This window comes from Lipotes vexillifer, unplaced genomic scaffold, assembly GCF_000442215.2.
Source record: "Lipotes vexillifer unplaced genomic scaffold, Lipotes_vexillifer_v1.1 scaffold1009, whole genome shotgun sequence".
NCBI classification, from domain to species: Eukaryota; Metazoa; Chordata; class Mammalia; order Artiodactyla; family Lipotidae; genus Lipotes; species Lipotes vexillifer.
Genome location: NW_006772405.1, coordinates 462,923 through 478,410, shown reverse-complemented (window position 1 = coordinate 478,410; position 15,488 = coordinate 462,923). Strand labels below are relative to the sequence as shown.

At 40.7% G+C, this 15,488-nt stretch overlaps 1 protein-coding gene across 4 annotated transcripts in view; it reads left to right on the top strand.

Moving 5' to 3' along the window:
* Window positions 1-15,488, top strand: part of HTR4 (5-hydroxytryptamine receptor 4) — a 158,974-nt gene that overhangs the window by 75,518 nt on the left and 67,968 nt on the right. For all 4 annotated transcript variants that reach the window (XM_007447487.1, XM_007447488.1, XM_007447485.1 and 1 more), the window contains exons 2-3: window positions 1,797-1,922; window positions 3,209-3,409. In XM_007447487.1, coding sequence (XP_007447549.1) covers window positions 1,797-1,922; window positions 3,209-3,409 — 327 coding nt within the window. The remainder of the gene's footprint in view (window positions 1-1,796; window positions 1,923-3,208; window positions 3,410-15,488) is intronic.

The window sequence follows — 15,488 nt, the reverse complement described above, 5'->3', positions numbered from 1 at the left end:
TGTAGATTAGACACTGTGCCAGGCGCTGGGAATTTTGGTGAAAAACATAACCAAAAGTGAGTCTGTGGGGGTAGGGCACAGACAATAACAGAAGTAATTTTAGATAACAATAAATGTTATAAAGAAAATGAAAAATGTTTGTTGGCTGTGGCACATTAAATGGGAGTTAATTTTAATCTGAGACCTGAATATTGTGAAGAAGCATTCCAGGAAGAAGGAATAAGTGTAGAGACCTTGAGGGGGGAACAAGTCTCAGAGGGGCTCTGAGTCAGAGCCTCCGAGAAGGACAAGGAAAAGAGCATTATCACCTCCTTTATTAGACACTTTACCTCAATTAACATGGCCTAAAATCAAAATAGTTTTGGATAGCCAAAGCATGCTACTGAATTCTTTTTCCTCATTGAGTTAAATCTTACTTGTCCATTATTTGTACTGTTGATAGTTGGAATTTAGGTGTAGAAGGGTGATTTAGATGGACGTACCTCAAATTTCTTTTCATCTGAACCCTAGCCATAAGGACTTCAGTGAAGCAATAAAACCACTTGTGAGCAGAGTGGAACTTTCTGACTCCTTATTCCAGTTGTCACCTTGTCTTCCATGCCAGGCCTAATGGAAAAAGTTTTGGACAAAGCCAGAGCCCAGACTTCATGGGCTGCTGCGATTTGGGACCAGCAGCCATCTTGGTTTTCAGTCAGAAGAGCTCAGTAAAGACAGATCATTCTTGGTTCAAGGGGACCTGTGTTCCGAGTGGTGGCCTACAGAACAAGCAGCTTCTCCCAGGCTAGCCACTAATGTGCTCTGACAACTCAGTTCCCCTCTCTGTGCCTTAGTTTCTCTGTATTGAAATGTGCATTTGGGTCTAAGAGTTTTAAGATTCTTTGAAACTTCATTTAAAAAGAACATTTTACTACTCTATTAAAAATGAAACTTTTCCTGTAGCTTCTGAATAACCTGCATTCATTATACTTTTATTGATAGGGGACACTCACTTCCAAGTTAGTGAGACAAAATGCTGAGTTGACAGTTGGAGGGCAGGGTTTATAGAATCAAATCAGTTGCTGAAATTTACAAATTTGAACTGTTATATTGGGCACCAAAAGAAATGTAGTTCAGGGCAGTGAAAGGAGTCCCTGAGTTTATTGATTGTCTGCTGTCTTTCCAATGGGCTTTGCAGAATACGGGATCAGTTTGTCCAGGTCAGCCATATAAGAACAGCCTTCAGCCATGACCTACTCCTTGGACAGCCCACGTGCACACAGCAGCTTCTGCGTGGGCTGGGATGCGGTACTGAAAACAGGGTGGTCCTTGTATTCACACAGTGGTTCAAGTTACTGTCATTCACTCATTCAAAGTCATCTTTCCTGCATTCGATAAATATGAATGATACACTGAAATTGAATTTGTCAGTGGATAAAACAGACGACATCCCTGCCCCATGGAGCTTACAAGCTAGCTGAGTAGGTGTGCCAAACAAGAATCAACAAAAAACATTTCTGAGCACAAGCTGAGGTCAGTGCTCTGAAGGAAAGCCTCAAGTTCTCTGATGGAGAATCACTGTGCAATCTCAAGACAGTTAATCCACCTCTCTGAGCCTCCTCCTTCTCATTATGTAGGAGTTAACCAGGATAACATGTAAAGTGACAAGTGCAGACATTGGCATATATTAGGTGCACAGTACATGTGTGTTGCAGCTTTGATAGTGAAGTTACCTTCCTGAAGATGAATGAGGAAAAGACTAATTTTCTTTCCTGTGTCTCAGAGTTTCCTTCAATTCTTTGTGTTTGTGTGTCTTCCAGTTCCAAGGAGGGTTTCGGGTCAGTGGAGAAAGTCGTGCTGCTCACATTTCTGTCGGCTGTTATCCTGATGGCAGTCTTGGGGAACCTGCTGGTGGTGGTGGCTGTGTGCAGGGACAGGCAGCTCAGGTGAGTTACGTGAGGCAACCTCATGAGGAAACCCGGGTGGAGTTCTGGGCTCTCCCTGGAAAACTGAGGTCTGAATTTATAATGTCCATTATAATTTGTAATTATGAAGGGAAAAAGATTCATGGGAATGATGTTTGGAAAATAGAGCATGGAAAAAAATCACATATAATCCCATAGTTCTAACATAACCAGTAGTACAAGCACATAAGTGAATTTCTATCCTGTCTTTTTTCCTCTGTTTCCTATGTTGTTTTTTCTGTAATAGTTGTATCACTCTATATATAATTGCTGAGAGCACATCTAATCTAACCTCTCCACTTTATTAATTGGTTCAGAGAATGGGTAGATGACTAGTAGTTGATCTAGGATTTAAACATGGGTCTTCTGCTCTTTCCGCTTCATCCTTGGCTGCAATTAGAATCACTTGAAGACCCTTTTAAAATTACTAATATGTAGCATGAGTATGTCCCATGCAATATTTGTGATATACTTACATTAGAAAATTATTCGTTGTTTATCTGAAATTCAAATTTGACTGGGCGCCCTATATTTTATCTGGCAAACTTGTGGGTGGGTAAGTGGGTTGATCACACAGAGTCCCTGGACTAATTGATATGGGATGAGACCTGGGCATCAATACTTAGAAAAATTTACTAGGTGATTCTAGTGTGCAGCCTAGATTAAGAGCCACCAAGCCGTAAAGGGGGATAAAAGATGCAGTCCTATCTCATCTGCTGCTTCCTCTTTAAGCAAGACATGCTCTAATCAAGAAAGTGTAAAAACTAAATTCTAACAAGCGTGGCAAATGTGAGGCACATGGTAGTCAAAGAGTGGAAGACAGTGGAATTTGACACTTTTTTTTAAGGGGGCCTCTTGGGAGGGTGTTCTGAGAATGACTAAACCGAGACCTAAAGGGTAGATGGGGTGTAGCTAGGCCAACGGTGGGGAGAGAGAGCACCCTGTAAAAACCCTTGAGAGGGACTCTGTGCGTCGGGGGCTCAAGTCAGGCCATTGTGGTCACAGGGGAGGGTAAGAGAGGGCTTCTGGTGCAAAGGGGTCTGGAGAAGTCTGAAGTGACTGGACCACGCATGTGACAGAAGGGGAAACTGAATCTCACAGAATATGTTGCACATCTGACTTTTCTTTCCTTTTCTTCCCTCCCTTCTTTCCTTCTTTCTTTCTTTCTTTGCTTCCTTTCCCCCCTCTTTCCTCTCCTGCTTCTTTCCCCCTAACCTCCTTCCTTCATCCTTCCCACTGCTTCCTCCCTTATACTTTTCCACCCACAGGAAAATAAAAACCAATTATTTCATTGTGTCTCTTGCTTTTGTGGATCTGCTGGTGTCAGTGCTGGTGATGCCCTTTGGTGCCATTGAGCTGGTTCAAGACGTCTGGATTTATGGGGAGATGTTTTGCCTCGTCCGGACATCTCTAGATGTCCTGCTCACAACGGCGTCGATTTTTCACCTGTGCTGCATTTCTCTGGATAGGTAAGGCCAGAGCCATTTGCGTAGTGGAGCTCCGTGCTGGAGACAACAGCCGGATGGCTATTGGGCTGTGTCTTTCATTCTTCCCTAATTCATTAGAGGAAATGAATCTCAGAGAGGTAAATCTGGCTATTCACGTATTCATTCACTCTCCAGCTTTAGCACAGCACCCTTTTTAGTCAGGCATTCTCTAAGGCGCTGCAGGCCTAGAGATTAGTAAGGCCAAGAACCTGCCTGCAGGGAGCTTACAGTCTAAGCTGCAATCATGTTTCCCACAGATAGAGCCCTAAGTTGTATACTGATGGCACGAAGAAAATTCTGAGGATGCTGAGAAGCAAGAATTAATCTCTCTGCCCAGTAGGCAGCAGGGTGGTTCAGAATGATAGTATTCTGTTTGAACATGACCTTCCGAAAATGTGTCTGTATCATCATTTTGTGTGCATATTTAGGTTTGTGCCTGTGACGGGGGAGCCTCTTTTCCAGGAAGTCAAAGGTGATTATAAAATCCCCAATAATTGTTTGCTTTTTGGACCCAAGCTAGCATTTCATTCTTGTTGCATAAATGTGTTCTTCTTCTTCACATTTGACTTCAGGAGGCCTAATGATTTCTGTCTTTGCCTCATTTGTTGGAGGTGCATGTTTACCATTTGTATCAGCACTTTTCATTTTCCAATTCCTGCTTATTTATATTCAATAATAAAGTCAGAATGCAGTTGAAAAGTCAGACGATTACACTAACATATGCTGCCATCACTGTAGTCATATCTTAAGGGTAGTTCCCAAAAGAAAGTGTGGTGTGAAATATCTCATGTTAGCAGAATTGCCAGGGACAATCTCTTACTGTCTCTTGATTAGTCCAGAAGACCCAGCTTTCCACCTAGTCTTGGGATAGGTCACTGTTTCTTTAATAGAGGAATAGGAAGAATAGTTGACTTAAAATTAGAGATTGTGCTATATCTAAAATATGTACCTTTTACTGATGAACCTAGTGGCAGGGCAGGAATAAAGATGCAGATGTAGAGAACAGACTTGAGGAAGGGGAAGAGGTGGGAGGGGGAGGGGAAGCTGGGACGAAGTGAGACAGTAGCATTGACGTATATACACTACCAAATGTATAATGGATAGCTAGTGGGAAGCTGCTGCATAGCACAGGGGGATCAGCTTGATGCTTTGTGACAACCTAGAGGGGTGGGATAGGGAGGGTGGGAGGGAGGCTCAAGAGGGAGGGGATATGGGGATATATGTGTATGTGTAGCTGATTCACTTTGTTGTACAGCAGAAACTAACACAACATTGTAAAGCAATTATGCTCCAATAAAGATATAAACATTTTTTTTAAATAAAATAAAAAATGTACCTTTATGCACTAAAAGTAGAGTTTTCCCAGGTAATTACTCACGCTGTGAAAGATCCTTAGGGACTGAAACCAGCTGAGGGAACAGCAAATTCATCTCCTATTTTATGGAACAGGTGCTTATTGATTAGAATGGCATGTGTAATGGCCTGATCTGTTTAAATTGTACATGTTCTCTCTCTCTTGCTCTGCCAAGAACGTGTAGATGAATGTACATAATTTAAATGCAATGTATAATGAGATTCCACTCTACAACTAGAGATGGTAACATGGGTGAAACAGAACTGTTGGTTGGCAGGCAGAACCATAGTGTCACAATTTGAAATTTGTGTTTATCAGCTTATTTACAACAATCTGATTTCAGTGCATGAAAGACTTTTTAAGACAGTCGGTATATACTGTAAAGAAAGTTCACATTAGAAAAAATAAAATGTGAGGAAACAGAAAATATATGGACATCCTGCAGCGTAGCCTGCATGTGATCGTTGCCAAAATAAGTGGTGAGACTGAAAGTATTATAGGAACTTGGAGAAGGCAAAGTTGAGGAGATCAGGGCACCTGGAGGTAACCTTGAGGTTTGGGCAAAAAGCCTGAGCGGGTGGGGAATGAAGAATGGGGGAAAACGTAGAATCATCTTCCTGATGTGGATGGTTTTCTCTGGGCAGCCTTGAGAGAAGAATTGAAGGTTTCCTAAGAAGGTTTGGCTTCAGAGTTCCAGGTTGACTATCACCTTTTGAAACCATGAAATTTTCCCTGGGTAGGCCTCAGTTGTCATGAAGCAGTGTGGACTGGTAATTAAGAACCACTGGCTTTAGAACGGAGGCAATCCGGGTTCAAATCCCAGCTCAGCCAGTTTTTAGCTCTGAGAATGGTGATAAGTTACTAAGCCTTGCTGAGCCTCGGTTTTCTTACCTCTGAACATGCGGGCAGTAGCACCTATTTTATCGGATGGCGGTTAGGGTGAAGTTAGATGATCCATTTAAGGCATAGCATTGGCCCAGCTTGGTGCAGCCCTCCGTGTTAGTGGATGTTAGTTCCAGTTTCTTGTAACTATCCACACAACTCATGATCTTTCTTACCAAACTTGGACCTCCTCCTCAATGAATGGCTTTTCCAGCAGCTGCCACATCGAGAAACCAGGTAGTTACTCTTAACGCAGTCTTCCCTTATCCCCTACATTTAAATAATGACAAGTCCTACTGATTTTTCTCTCTGCACAGATCCTAGTCTATTTCTGCCCATTTCTGTCATCCTAGTGCAAACTAATATCATCTCTTGTATGTCGCTGCAACAATCTCCCATTTTATCCCCACTAATTTATCCTCTATTTTATCCCTGCTAATCCGCTTGATACTTACAAGATCTCAGCGATCTTTTAATACTGCAGCTCTTATCCCATTGTTCCTTTGCTTAAAACCCTTCAATGGCTGTTCATTGCACTGAGGATAAAACCAAACTCCTTGACCTGTAGGGTTTTGCACCATTTATTTCCTGTCTATGTTCCCATCCCCACGTCATGCCCTTCATGCCCTTCACCAGCTTCACTCTGGACATTTTTTCTCTTTTTCCAGTGCTCTGTGCTCAGCCACTTCAGCCTTGGCTCATCCCTCTGCCCAGAAAGCTCCTTTGCTCCCTCCTCTCTTGAATGTCTTTCACATTTTAGCTCAATCCTCTCTTCCTTGCAGAAGTCCTCTCTGAGCCAATCAAAACCATCCTTCTCCTTTGAAAACTTAGTGCAATTGTGATTAAAACCACAATTGATTTTTCTTTATTTTTTTCTTAAATGTCTCTATCTCCCCCAATGGGAAAAAGATCAAGGACATGAATAAGGACAAGGCTCCTCCCCTCACAGAACTTAACCTTTTAATTGGGAGACTGATAGTTTACCAGTAATTACATAAACACTGATTTAGGTATTTTGTAAACACCTTTGAACAAATGGACCATTCAGCACATTCTCTTTTTTTAATAGTTCTGCCAATAATTCCATTTCCTTCTCTGATAGTGGACATCAAAATTCTAATACTGTAAGTTAAATGGAGTCAAATGGCTTTGTTTTCTTCTGGGAGTCTTGGAAACTTGCCATTTATCTCCCATCATTTCCTGTCCCAAGAGTGACATTCTCATTGAGGTAGAAGGTTCACTCTGGATGTTACAGGACATATAAGCCTGAAAGGGTATGATTTATTTACATCTAGCTTCTATGTTGCTGTATTCCTCCCAGCATGACAATTGGGCTGTCATGAGACAGCCTGAAGTACAGAGTGAATGTCTCAGAGAGGTGTGATGTTGCTGCTCGCCAAGTGACTCCTAGCAAGGTATCTTGTTCTTCTCTCTAAAGCTGCCCTGAGTCTTTGTGGGTGACTGATATAGGGTAGTGCCTCTCGAGCAAGAATGCTCACCTTGATTCCTAATTCCACCCAGATGGCAGACTTCTGTATCAAAGTAAAATGCAAGACTTCATTAATATATTATTGAATGCATTTCTCCAACCACCATCTTCTATCCACTGTGCTTCCTGGTGCTTTGAGAATCGAAACCTATTAATGAAAGTTTATTGACTCATTGGAAGTATTTTCCAAAATATGATTTAAATACATGCATCATATAGTATGGGTCACGGGAGGTCAAAAACTGCATTAAAGCTTTACATACAGTTGATTATTTTAAATCTAAAGTTACTGTGAAAATTAAAACCAACCAAGTATTTGTAACAGAGTACTGGTTTTTAATGTGGAATATAATGCAGCCATTAAAAACCATGAGAAATAGCTCATGTGTTGTCCTAGAAAGATATCACTGGTTTATTATGTGGGGAAGAAAAGCAAGTTTCAGACTCTAATGTTTAGAATAATTCCACTTTTGTTTTTTGTTTCTTTGTGGTACGCGGGCCTCTCACCACTGTGGCCTCTCTCATTGCGGAGCACAGGCTCCGGACGCACAGGCTCAGCGGCCATGGCTCACGGGCCCAGCCGCTCCACGGCATGTGGGATCTTCCCGGACTGGGGCACCAACCCGTGTCCCCTGCATTGGCAGGTGGACTCTCAACCACTGCGCCACCAGGGAAGCCCTAATTCCACTTTTATAAAGTAAATATATAGATGTTTGTATCTGGGTGTACATGAATGAGTGAGTGTGAGAGAGAGTAGGAATGAAATTGTACCAAACTATTAACAATGGTTATATGGGCACAGTAGGGGGTAGTGTTGGCTAGGCTGGATGGTCATTTGGATTTTGGTTGGGAGCCTTCATTTTTACTAATTTCTGAAATATGTATTCAGTTTTCTCTTTGCTACAAGTTAATACTTCTTGAATGTAAGCATGTCCACAATAGCCTTTTAGCTGAAAGTGCTCCTGGGACAGCACATTCCTCAAATCGCTGAGAACATTCTGACTTTAGTGTTAGAAGTTCCCTCTGAGGTCAGAACAAGGTGGGGAGCATGGACACCTTTCTGACCAGTGAGTTCTCTCTGCTTCCTCACAAAATGCCCTAGAATCTCCCCCCAAGGGAGTCTTCACCATCTCCTGTTGGCAGATTCTTCCTCGCGAGGACCCTCACCTTCCTCTTCGATCGCCCCACCCCAGTTCATGACCTTGTGTTTGATCTATTCCGACAAGATCTTTTATAATCATCACAGTTTTATGTCACCATTTCTTCCTCTCCACTTCCACTGCTGTACACCCTAGAGTTAACAACTGTAAATAGTAGCCCCCTCTAAATCCCAGTCATTTCATATACAATAAGCAGACTTGTTATGAACATGTTTTTAGTTTATTCAAATGGGTTTATGTCTTAAATAAGACTTTGAAGAGGGCTTTCTCTGTATATATCCTAATGAACTGCCTGAGTATAGTGTTTTTACCAACTTGCTTCTTGGATGATGTATTACTGAGGTCTTTTTCAGCATCATGTAACAGAAAATAAACTGATTGGTTCATAGCTGAAAAGTCAGGCTTCAGACATGGCTCTGCAGGGCTTGAACATTATCATCTAGTCTAGCTCTCTCCCTGTGTCTCTGTCTCCCTCTCCTTTTTGTCTCCTTCTTTCCTTCCCTTTCTCTCCGTGTCTCCCTCTCTGTCTCTATTTCTCTGTGTCTGTACCCATATTTATATCTCTCTCTTTGTCCCTATGCTGTTTTGTTGTTGGATTCATTCTCAGGCTGTGTTCAGAAAAATAGCTATAGGCAAACATGTGTCTTAAACCATCCTTAACTCATGAGTCCAAAGAAGAGAAACAAATGCTATTTCTCATTGAAGAACTTTGGTTGGCTTTGCTTGAGTCAGACACTCTCCTCATGACTAACCATCGTGGGGTGGGGATGACACATCAGGTTGCTGGTCAGAGGTGACTGCCAGCTTTACCAGAAGCATATGTTGCAGGAAAATGGCATTTCCTTCTGGAAAGAGGGATGTTGGGCAGATGAGGATAGCAGATATCAAATTATCTTAAGCTGACCAGAGGACTTACAGGTATCTTTATGGAGCCCCTCTACAACATGACAGAGGTGTGTCATCCCCAAGTCTTCTTTATATTATGCCACATATTGCTAGATCCTTCCACTGGCTTCATATGCCGTACTTCTCAGACTTTTAACCATTCCTATCCTCTCTCTGATCATGCTGTATTTTGCCCTGCATTTGGCTCAAATGTAGTTCCCTTTAAAAAAGCTATTTCACTTCATTGAGGATACCATCAGCTATAGCATTGCAAGATTTTCTCTTTGATATGTCCATCTGAATTGTCACCCTTCCTCTTGGCAGCCCAGGCATTTGATGTGTTTTGTCTGCAAAAATCCTCCAACAGTTTCTCAGTCACAGATTTTCTTTTAAAACAATTTTGCTTGTACGGTAAAACATACAATTCTGAATCAAAGATTGCATATTTCATCCTGTGCTGGAGATAAGTGTGCCTGCATTTCTTAACGATCTCCCTGGAGCATAACTCAATTTTGCAATGTATAAATGAAAAGTGTCTGTCACTGTGAACTTGTGTCACACAATTACATTTGTTTTGCCAATAGGATTGAAATACATTTCTGCAAGGAGTGGGGATTATAAGTTTCCCCTTCTCACATACTCTTTGAGGTTCATGCTTTGTATGTAATAATAATATGTTGAGTTTCATGCTAGAGGATATGAAATCTTATTTTTATATTAATTTCATCAAATATTTATTGAGTGCTTACTAATTGCCACAAGGTGAGTAGAGCACTGGAGGTGCAGTGGTGAACAATCAGAAAAGTTCTCAATCACAGAGATTTTAGTCTAGTGGAGAATACAGATAGTGAATAGGTAATTATAGTAAAATTGGTGGTCATTGAAATAGAATAAGGGGAAGTCAAGGAAGTTGTTGGAGCATGTGACCTGCAGTGCACTTCTTCAGAAGAAGTGATGCTGAAGCTGGGATCTGTAGATGATGTAGATGCCAGTAGGTGAAGGGGGTGAGGGTGAGGTATGGGGAGCAACAGTTCTAGAAATCAGCATGTGCAAAGCCCCAGAGGTTTTTCAGTTTCACATGATCAAATATAGGCTAAATTCTTAGCTTATCTTTCAGTCCTTTTCCCAGAATTATCCTCAGTCTTTGTCTTTCCTATCTCTACTCCCACCCATGAGTGGTCTGTTATCATTTCCTGAGTATGGTGTGTTTCCTCGTAATTCCATTTTGCACCTGTGTCTTGAGTTCCTTTTCTTTTCCTGGTGGACCATCCACCCTTCTTCAATACTCACCTTCTCCACTAACTGGCTGAGCTTCATTCCCAAAGAAAATTTGTTATTTCTTTCTCTGAGCTCCCATAGAATGTTAAATATTAACATAGCAGTTATCACGCATTTTAATAATCAGTTTATTTATCTGTCTCACCCTAGACTACCAGCTCCTTGAGAGTCAGCCTTTATCTCATCTGTTTCTGTATTGTTCTTACAGATCCCCAGTAGCTGCTCCAGGCATGTTTAGCTGAGCATAGAATGCTCTCAGATGTGACTTGTGGTTTGATATGACTTTAGTGTTAGCTTTTCTACCCTTTTAGAAATCTTGATATATAGATATATAAGGACGAGGCCTGGGGTGCTAGGTTTCCTGGATTCAATCCCAGATTGACCAGTTACCAACTGTATGATCTTAAGGAAGTTATTGAAATTCTCTGAGTTTAATCTTCTCATCAGCAAAATTGTATTAATTATATTATATTCCATTTGGAGTTTGTGAAGACTAAATTACTGATTATATGCAAAGAACATAAACTAGTGTGTGGCAACTAGTGAGCATTCAATAAATGTTAACTACAGTTATTATTCCATTATTGTTTCCCTTTCCCAATGCAAATTCCTGGTGACTATTGTGGGTGCCTTCCTAGACACTGATACTTGTCTTTTTCTTCCTGTTTGCATAGCTGAGTGTCCTTCAAGGTTAGACTCTCAGCCTTCCAGCCCTGGGTATCTCCCTTCTCTTTTTTGGAGACCTCACCCATCCTATGGCTTTGCTTGCACCTCTGCCCTCATCTCTCCTGCAGTCTTGTCCCATGCTGGGTCCTCTGGCCTCTGTTGAACAGCTAGCTGCCTGTTCAACATCTTGCCTTAAGCATCTTTCTGTCTTCTCAAACCCAGTGTGCTCAAAGTGGAAATTTCCATCGTAAACAGATATCCTCTTCCACTTTGTACATCAAAGGTGCATTTATTAGTCAACTTTTAGTCATGTAAAGGTAATTCTCTGAGGACATCTTTAATTTATTTACCATGACCAGCTGGATGCCAAGTCATAGCTATATTTTCATAAATATCTTTCAAATCCATCTTCCTCCTCTTTATACATTTTCTCATCCCATTTCGGATTATTGCAATAGCTTGTTAGTTATTATTCCTGTGTATTATCTTATCTATCAGGTTAGTCTTTAAATATGTCTTTTTTCTTCTGTCCTCATCTAAAAAAGCTTAAAGGGCACTGCATACTTTCCTTCCTCTTCCTAGATAGGGTTACTTTTGTCTAGCCTTGCTTTTTGTCAGCATTACCAGGGCATGGACTTTGGCAAATGTAGGTTTAAGTCCAAGTTCTACCATATCCTGGCTGTGTGATGTTGGGCAAATGGATTAAATTCTCTGGGACTCAGTTTCCTTATATTTAAAATGTGGATGTTGAATGTTGCCTTGCAGAGTTGCTGTAGGAATTAGATATAATGTAGAATATACTTGTGACACAGAGTATGTTCTCAAAAAATAGGTGGTGTGTATAGTAGGAATAGTAGTAATTGTAGCAGAGAAGGAAGTGGATAATTATTACAGTTAGAGAAATGCTATGTCACAGATATCTTCAAGGTACTGTAAAAAACAAGGGAGGATGGAGTTCCCTGGCAGTCCAGTGGTTAGGACTTGGCTCTTTCACAACTGGGGCCTGGGTTCACTCCCTGGTTGGGGAACTAAGATCCTCAAGTCACATGGCATGGCCAACAAAAACCCTGCAAAAAACAAAAAAAACAGGACAGAGATGGAGAACCAATCCATATCTCTGATAGAAGGGAGTCTCTCCCCTGTGGTCCCTATTGATGATCCCATGTTGATGCATGCTAGATTTTTTATGTGACAGCTCCTGGCTCCGAGAAGCCAAGGGTCCTCTTACCAGTTGGGCCTGGGACTGGCATACAACACTTCCAATGTACTCTGTTGGTCAAACAAGTCACAGGGCAGCCCTCTGGGAAGGGGGCAGATGCCTTACCTCTGGATGAGAGAAGTGGCCATCCTTTTTTTTTTTTTTTTTTTTTTTTTAACATCTTTATTGGAGTATAATTGCTTTACAATGGTGTGTTAGTTTCTGCTTTATAAGAAAGTGAATCAGTTATACATATACATATATCCCCATATCTCTTCCCTCTTCTGTCTCCCTCCCTCCAACCCTCCCTATCCCACCCCTCTAGGTGGTCACAAAGCACCGAGCTGATCTCCCTGTGCTATGCAGCTGCTTCCCACTAGCTAGCTATTTTACATTTGGTAGTGTTTATGTCCATGCCACTCTCTCACTTCGTCCCAGCTTACCCTTCTCCCTCCCCGTGTCCTCAAGTCCATTCTCTACGTCTGCATCTTTACGCCTGTCCTGCCCCTAGGTTCTTCAGAACCATTTTTTTTTCAGATTCCATGTATATGTGTTAGCATACAGTATTTGTTTTGCTCTTTCTGACTTACTTCACTCTGTATGACAGTCTCTAGGTCCATCCACCTCACTACAGAAGACTCAAATTCGCTTCTTTTTATGGCTGAGTAATATTCCATTGTATATATGTGCCACGTCTTCTTTATCCATTCATCTGTTGACGGACACTTAGGTTGCTTCCATGTCCTGGCTATTGTAAATAGTGCTGCAATGAACATTGTGGTACCTGACTCTTTTTGAATTATGGTTTTCTCAGGGTATAAGCCCAGTAGTGGGATTGCTGGGTCATATGGTAGCTCTATTTGTAGTTTTTTAAGGAACTTCCATGGTGTTCTCCATAGTGGCTGTATCAATTTACATTCCCACCAACAGTGCAAGAAGGTTCCCTTTTCTCCACACCCACTCCAGCATTTATTGTTTGTAGATCTTTTGATGATGGCCACTCTGACCGGTGTGAGATGATACCTCATTGTAGTTTTGATTTGCATTTCTCTAATGATTAATGATGTTGAGCATTCTTTCATGTGTTTGTTGGCAATCTGTATATCTTCTTTGGAGAAATGTCTATTTAGGTCTTCTGCCCATTTTTGGATTGGGTTGTTTGTTTTTTTGATATTGAGCTGCATGAGTTGCTTGTATGTTTTGGAGATTAATACTTTGTCAGTTGCTTCATTTGCAAATATTTTCTCCCATTCTGAGGGTTGTCTTTTGGTCTTGTTTATGGTTTCATTTGCTGTGCAAAAGCTTTGAAGTTTCATTAGGTCCCATTTGTTTATTTTTGTTCTTATTTCCATTTCTCTAGGAGGTGGGTCCAAAAGGATCTTGCTGTGATTTATGCCATAGAGTGTTCTACCTATGTTTTACTCTAAGAGTTTGATGGTGTCTGGCCTTACATTTAGGTCTTTAATCCGTTTTGAGTTTATTTTTGTGTATGGTATTAGAGAGTGTTCTAATTTCATTCTTTTACATGTAGCTGTCCAGTTTTCCCACCACCACTTACTGAAGAGGCTTTCTTTTCTCCACTGTATATTCTTGCGTCCTTTATCAAAGATAAGCTGACCATACGTGAGTGGGTTTTTCTCTGGGCTTTCTATCCTGTTACGTTGATCTGTATTTCTGTTTTTTGTGCCAGTACCATACTGTCTTGATTACTGTAGCTTTGTAGTATAGTCTGAAGTCAGGGAGCCTGATTCCTCCAGCTCCATTTTTCTTTCTCAAGATTGCTTTGGCTATTCAGGGTCTTTTGTGTTTCATACAAATTGTGAAATTTTTTCTTCTAGTTCTCTGAAAAATGCCATTGGTAGTTTGACAGGGACTGCGTTGAATCTATAGATTGCTTTGGGTAGTACAGTCCTTTTCACAGTGTTGATTCTTCCAATCCAAGAACATGGTATATCTCTCCATCTGTTTGTATCATCTTTAATTTCTTTCATCAGTGTCTTATAGTTTTCTGCATACAGGTCTTTTGTCTCCTTAGGTAGGTTTATTCCTAGGTATTTTATTCTTTTTGTTGCAGTGGTAAATGGGAGTGTTTCCTTAATTTCTCTTTCAGATTTTTCATCATTAATGTATAGGAATGCAAGAGATTTCTATGCATTAATTTTGTATCCTGCAACTTTACCAAATTCATTGATTAGCTCTAGTAGTTTTCTGGTGGCATCTTTAGGATTCTCTATGTATAGTATCATGTCATCTGCAGACAGTGACAGCTTAACTTCTTCTTTTCCAATTTGGATTCCTTTTATTTCTTTATCTTCTCTGATTGCTGTGGCTAGAGCTTCCAAAACTGTGTTGAATAATAGTGGTGAGAGTGGACAACCTTGTCTTGTTCCTGATCTTAGAGGAAATGCTTTCCGTTTTTCACTATTGAGAATGATGTTGGCTGTAGGTTTGTCATATATGGCCTTTATTATGTTGAGGTAACTTCCCTCTATGCCTACTTTCTGGAGGCTTTTTATCATAAATGGGTGTTGAAATTTGTCAAAAGATTTTTCTGCATCAGTTGACATGATCATATGGTTTTTCTCCTTCAATTTGTTAATATGGTTTATCACATTGATTGATTTGCATACATTGAAGAATCCTTGCATTCCTGGAATAAACCCCACTTGATCATGGTGTATGATCCTTTTAATGTGCTGTTGGATTATGTTTGCTAGTATTCTGTTGAGGATTTTTGCCTCTATGTTCATCATTGATATTGGCGTATAGTTTTCTTTTTTTTGTGACATCTTTGTCTGGTTTTGGTATCAGGGTGATGGTGGCCTCGTAGAATGAGTTTGGGAGTGTTCCACCCTCTGCTATATTTTGGAAGAGCTTGAGAATGATAGGTTTTAGCTCTTCTCTAAATGTTTGATAGAATTTGCCTGTGAAGCCATCTGGTCCTGGGCTTTTGTTTGTTGGAAGATTTCTAATCACAGTTTCAATTTCAGTGCTTGTGATTGGTCTGTTTATATTTTCTATTTCTTCCTGATTCAGTCTTGGAAGGTTGTGCTTTTCTAAGAATTTGTACATTTCTTCCAGGTTTTCCATTTTATTGACATATAGTTGCTTGTAATAATCTCTCATGATCCTTTGTATTTCTGCAGTGT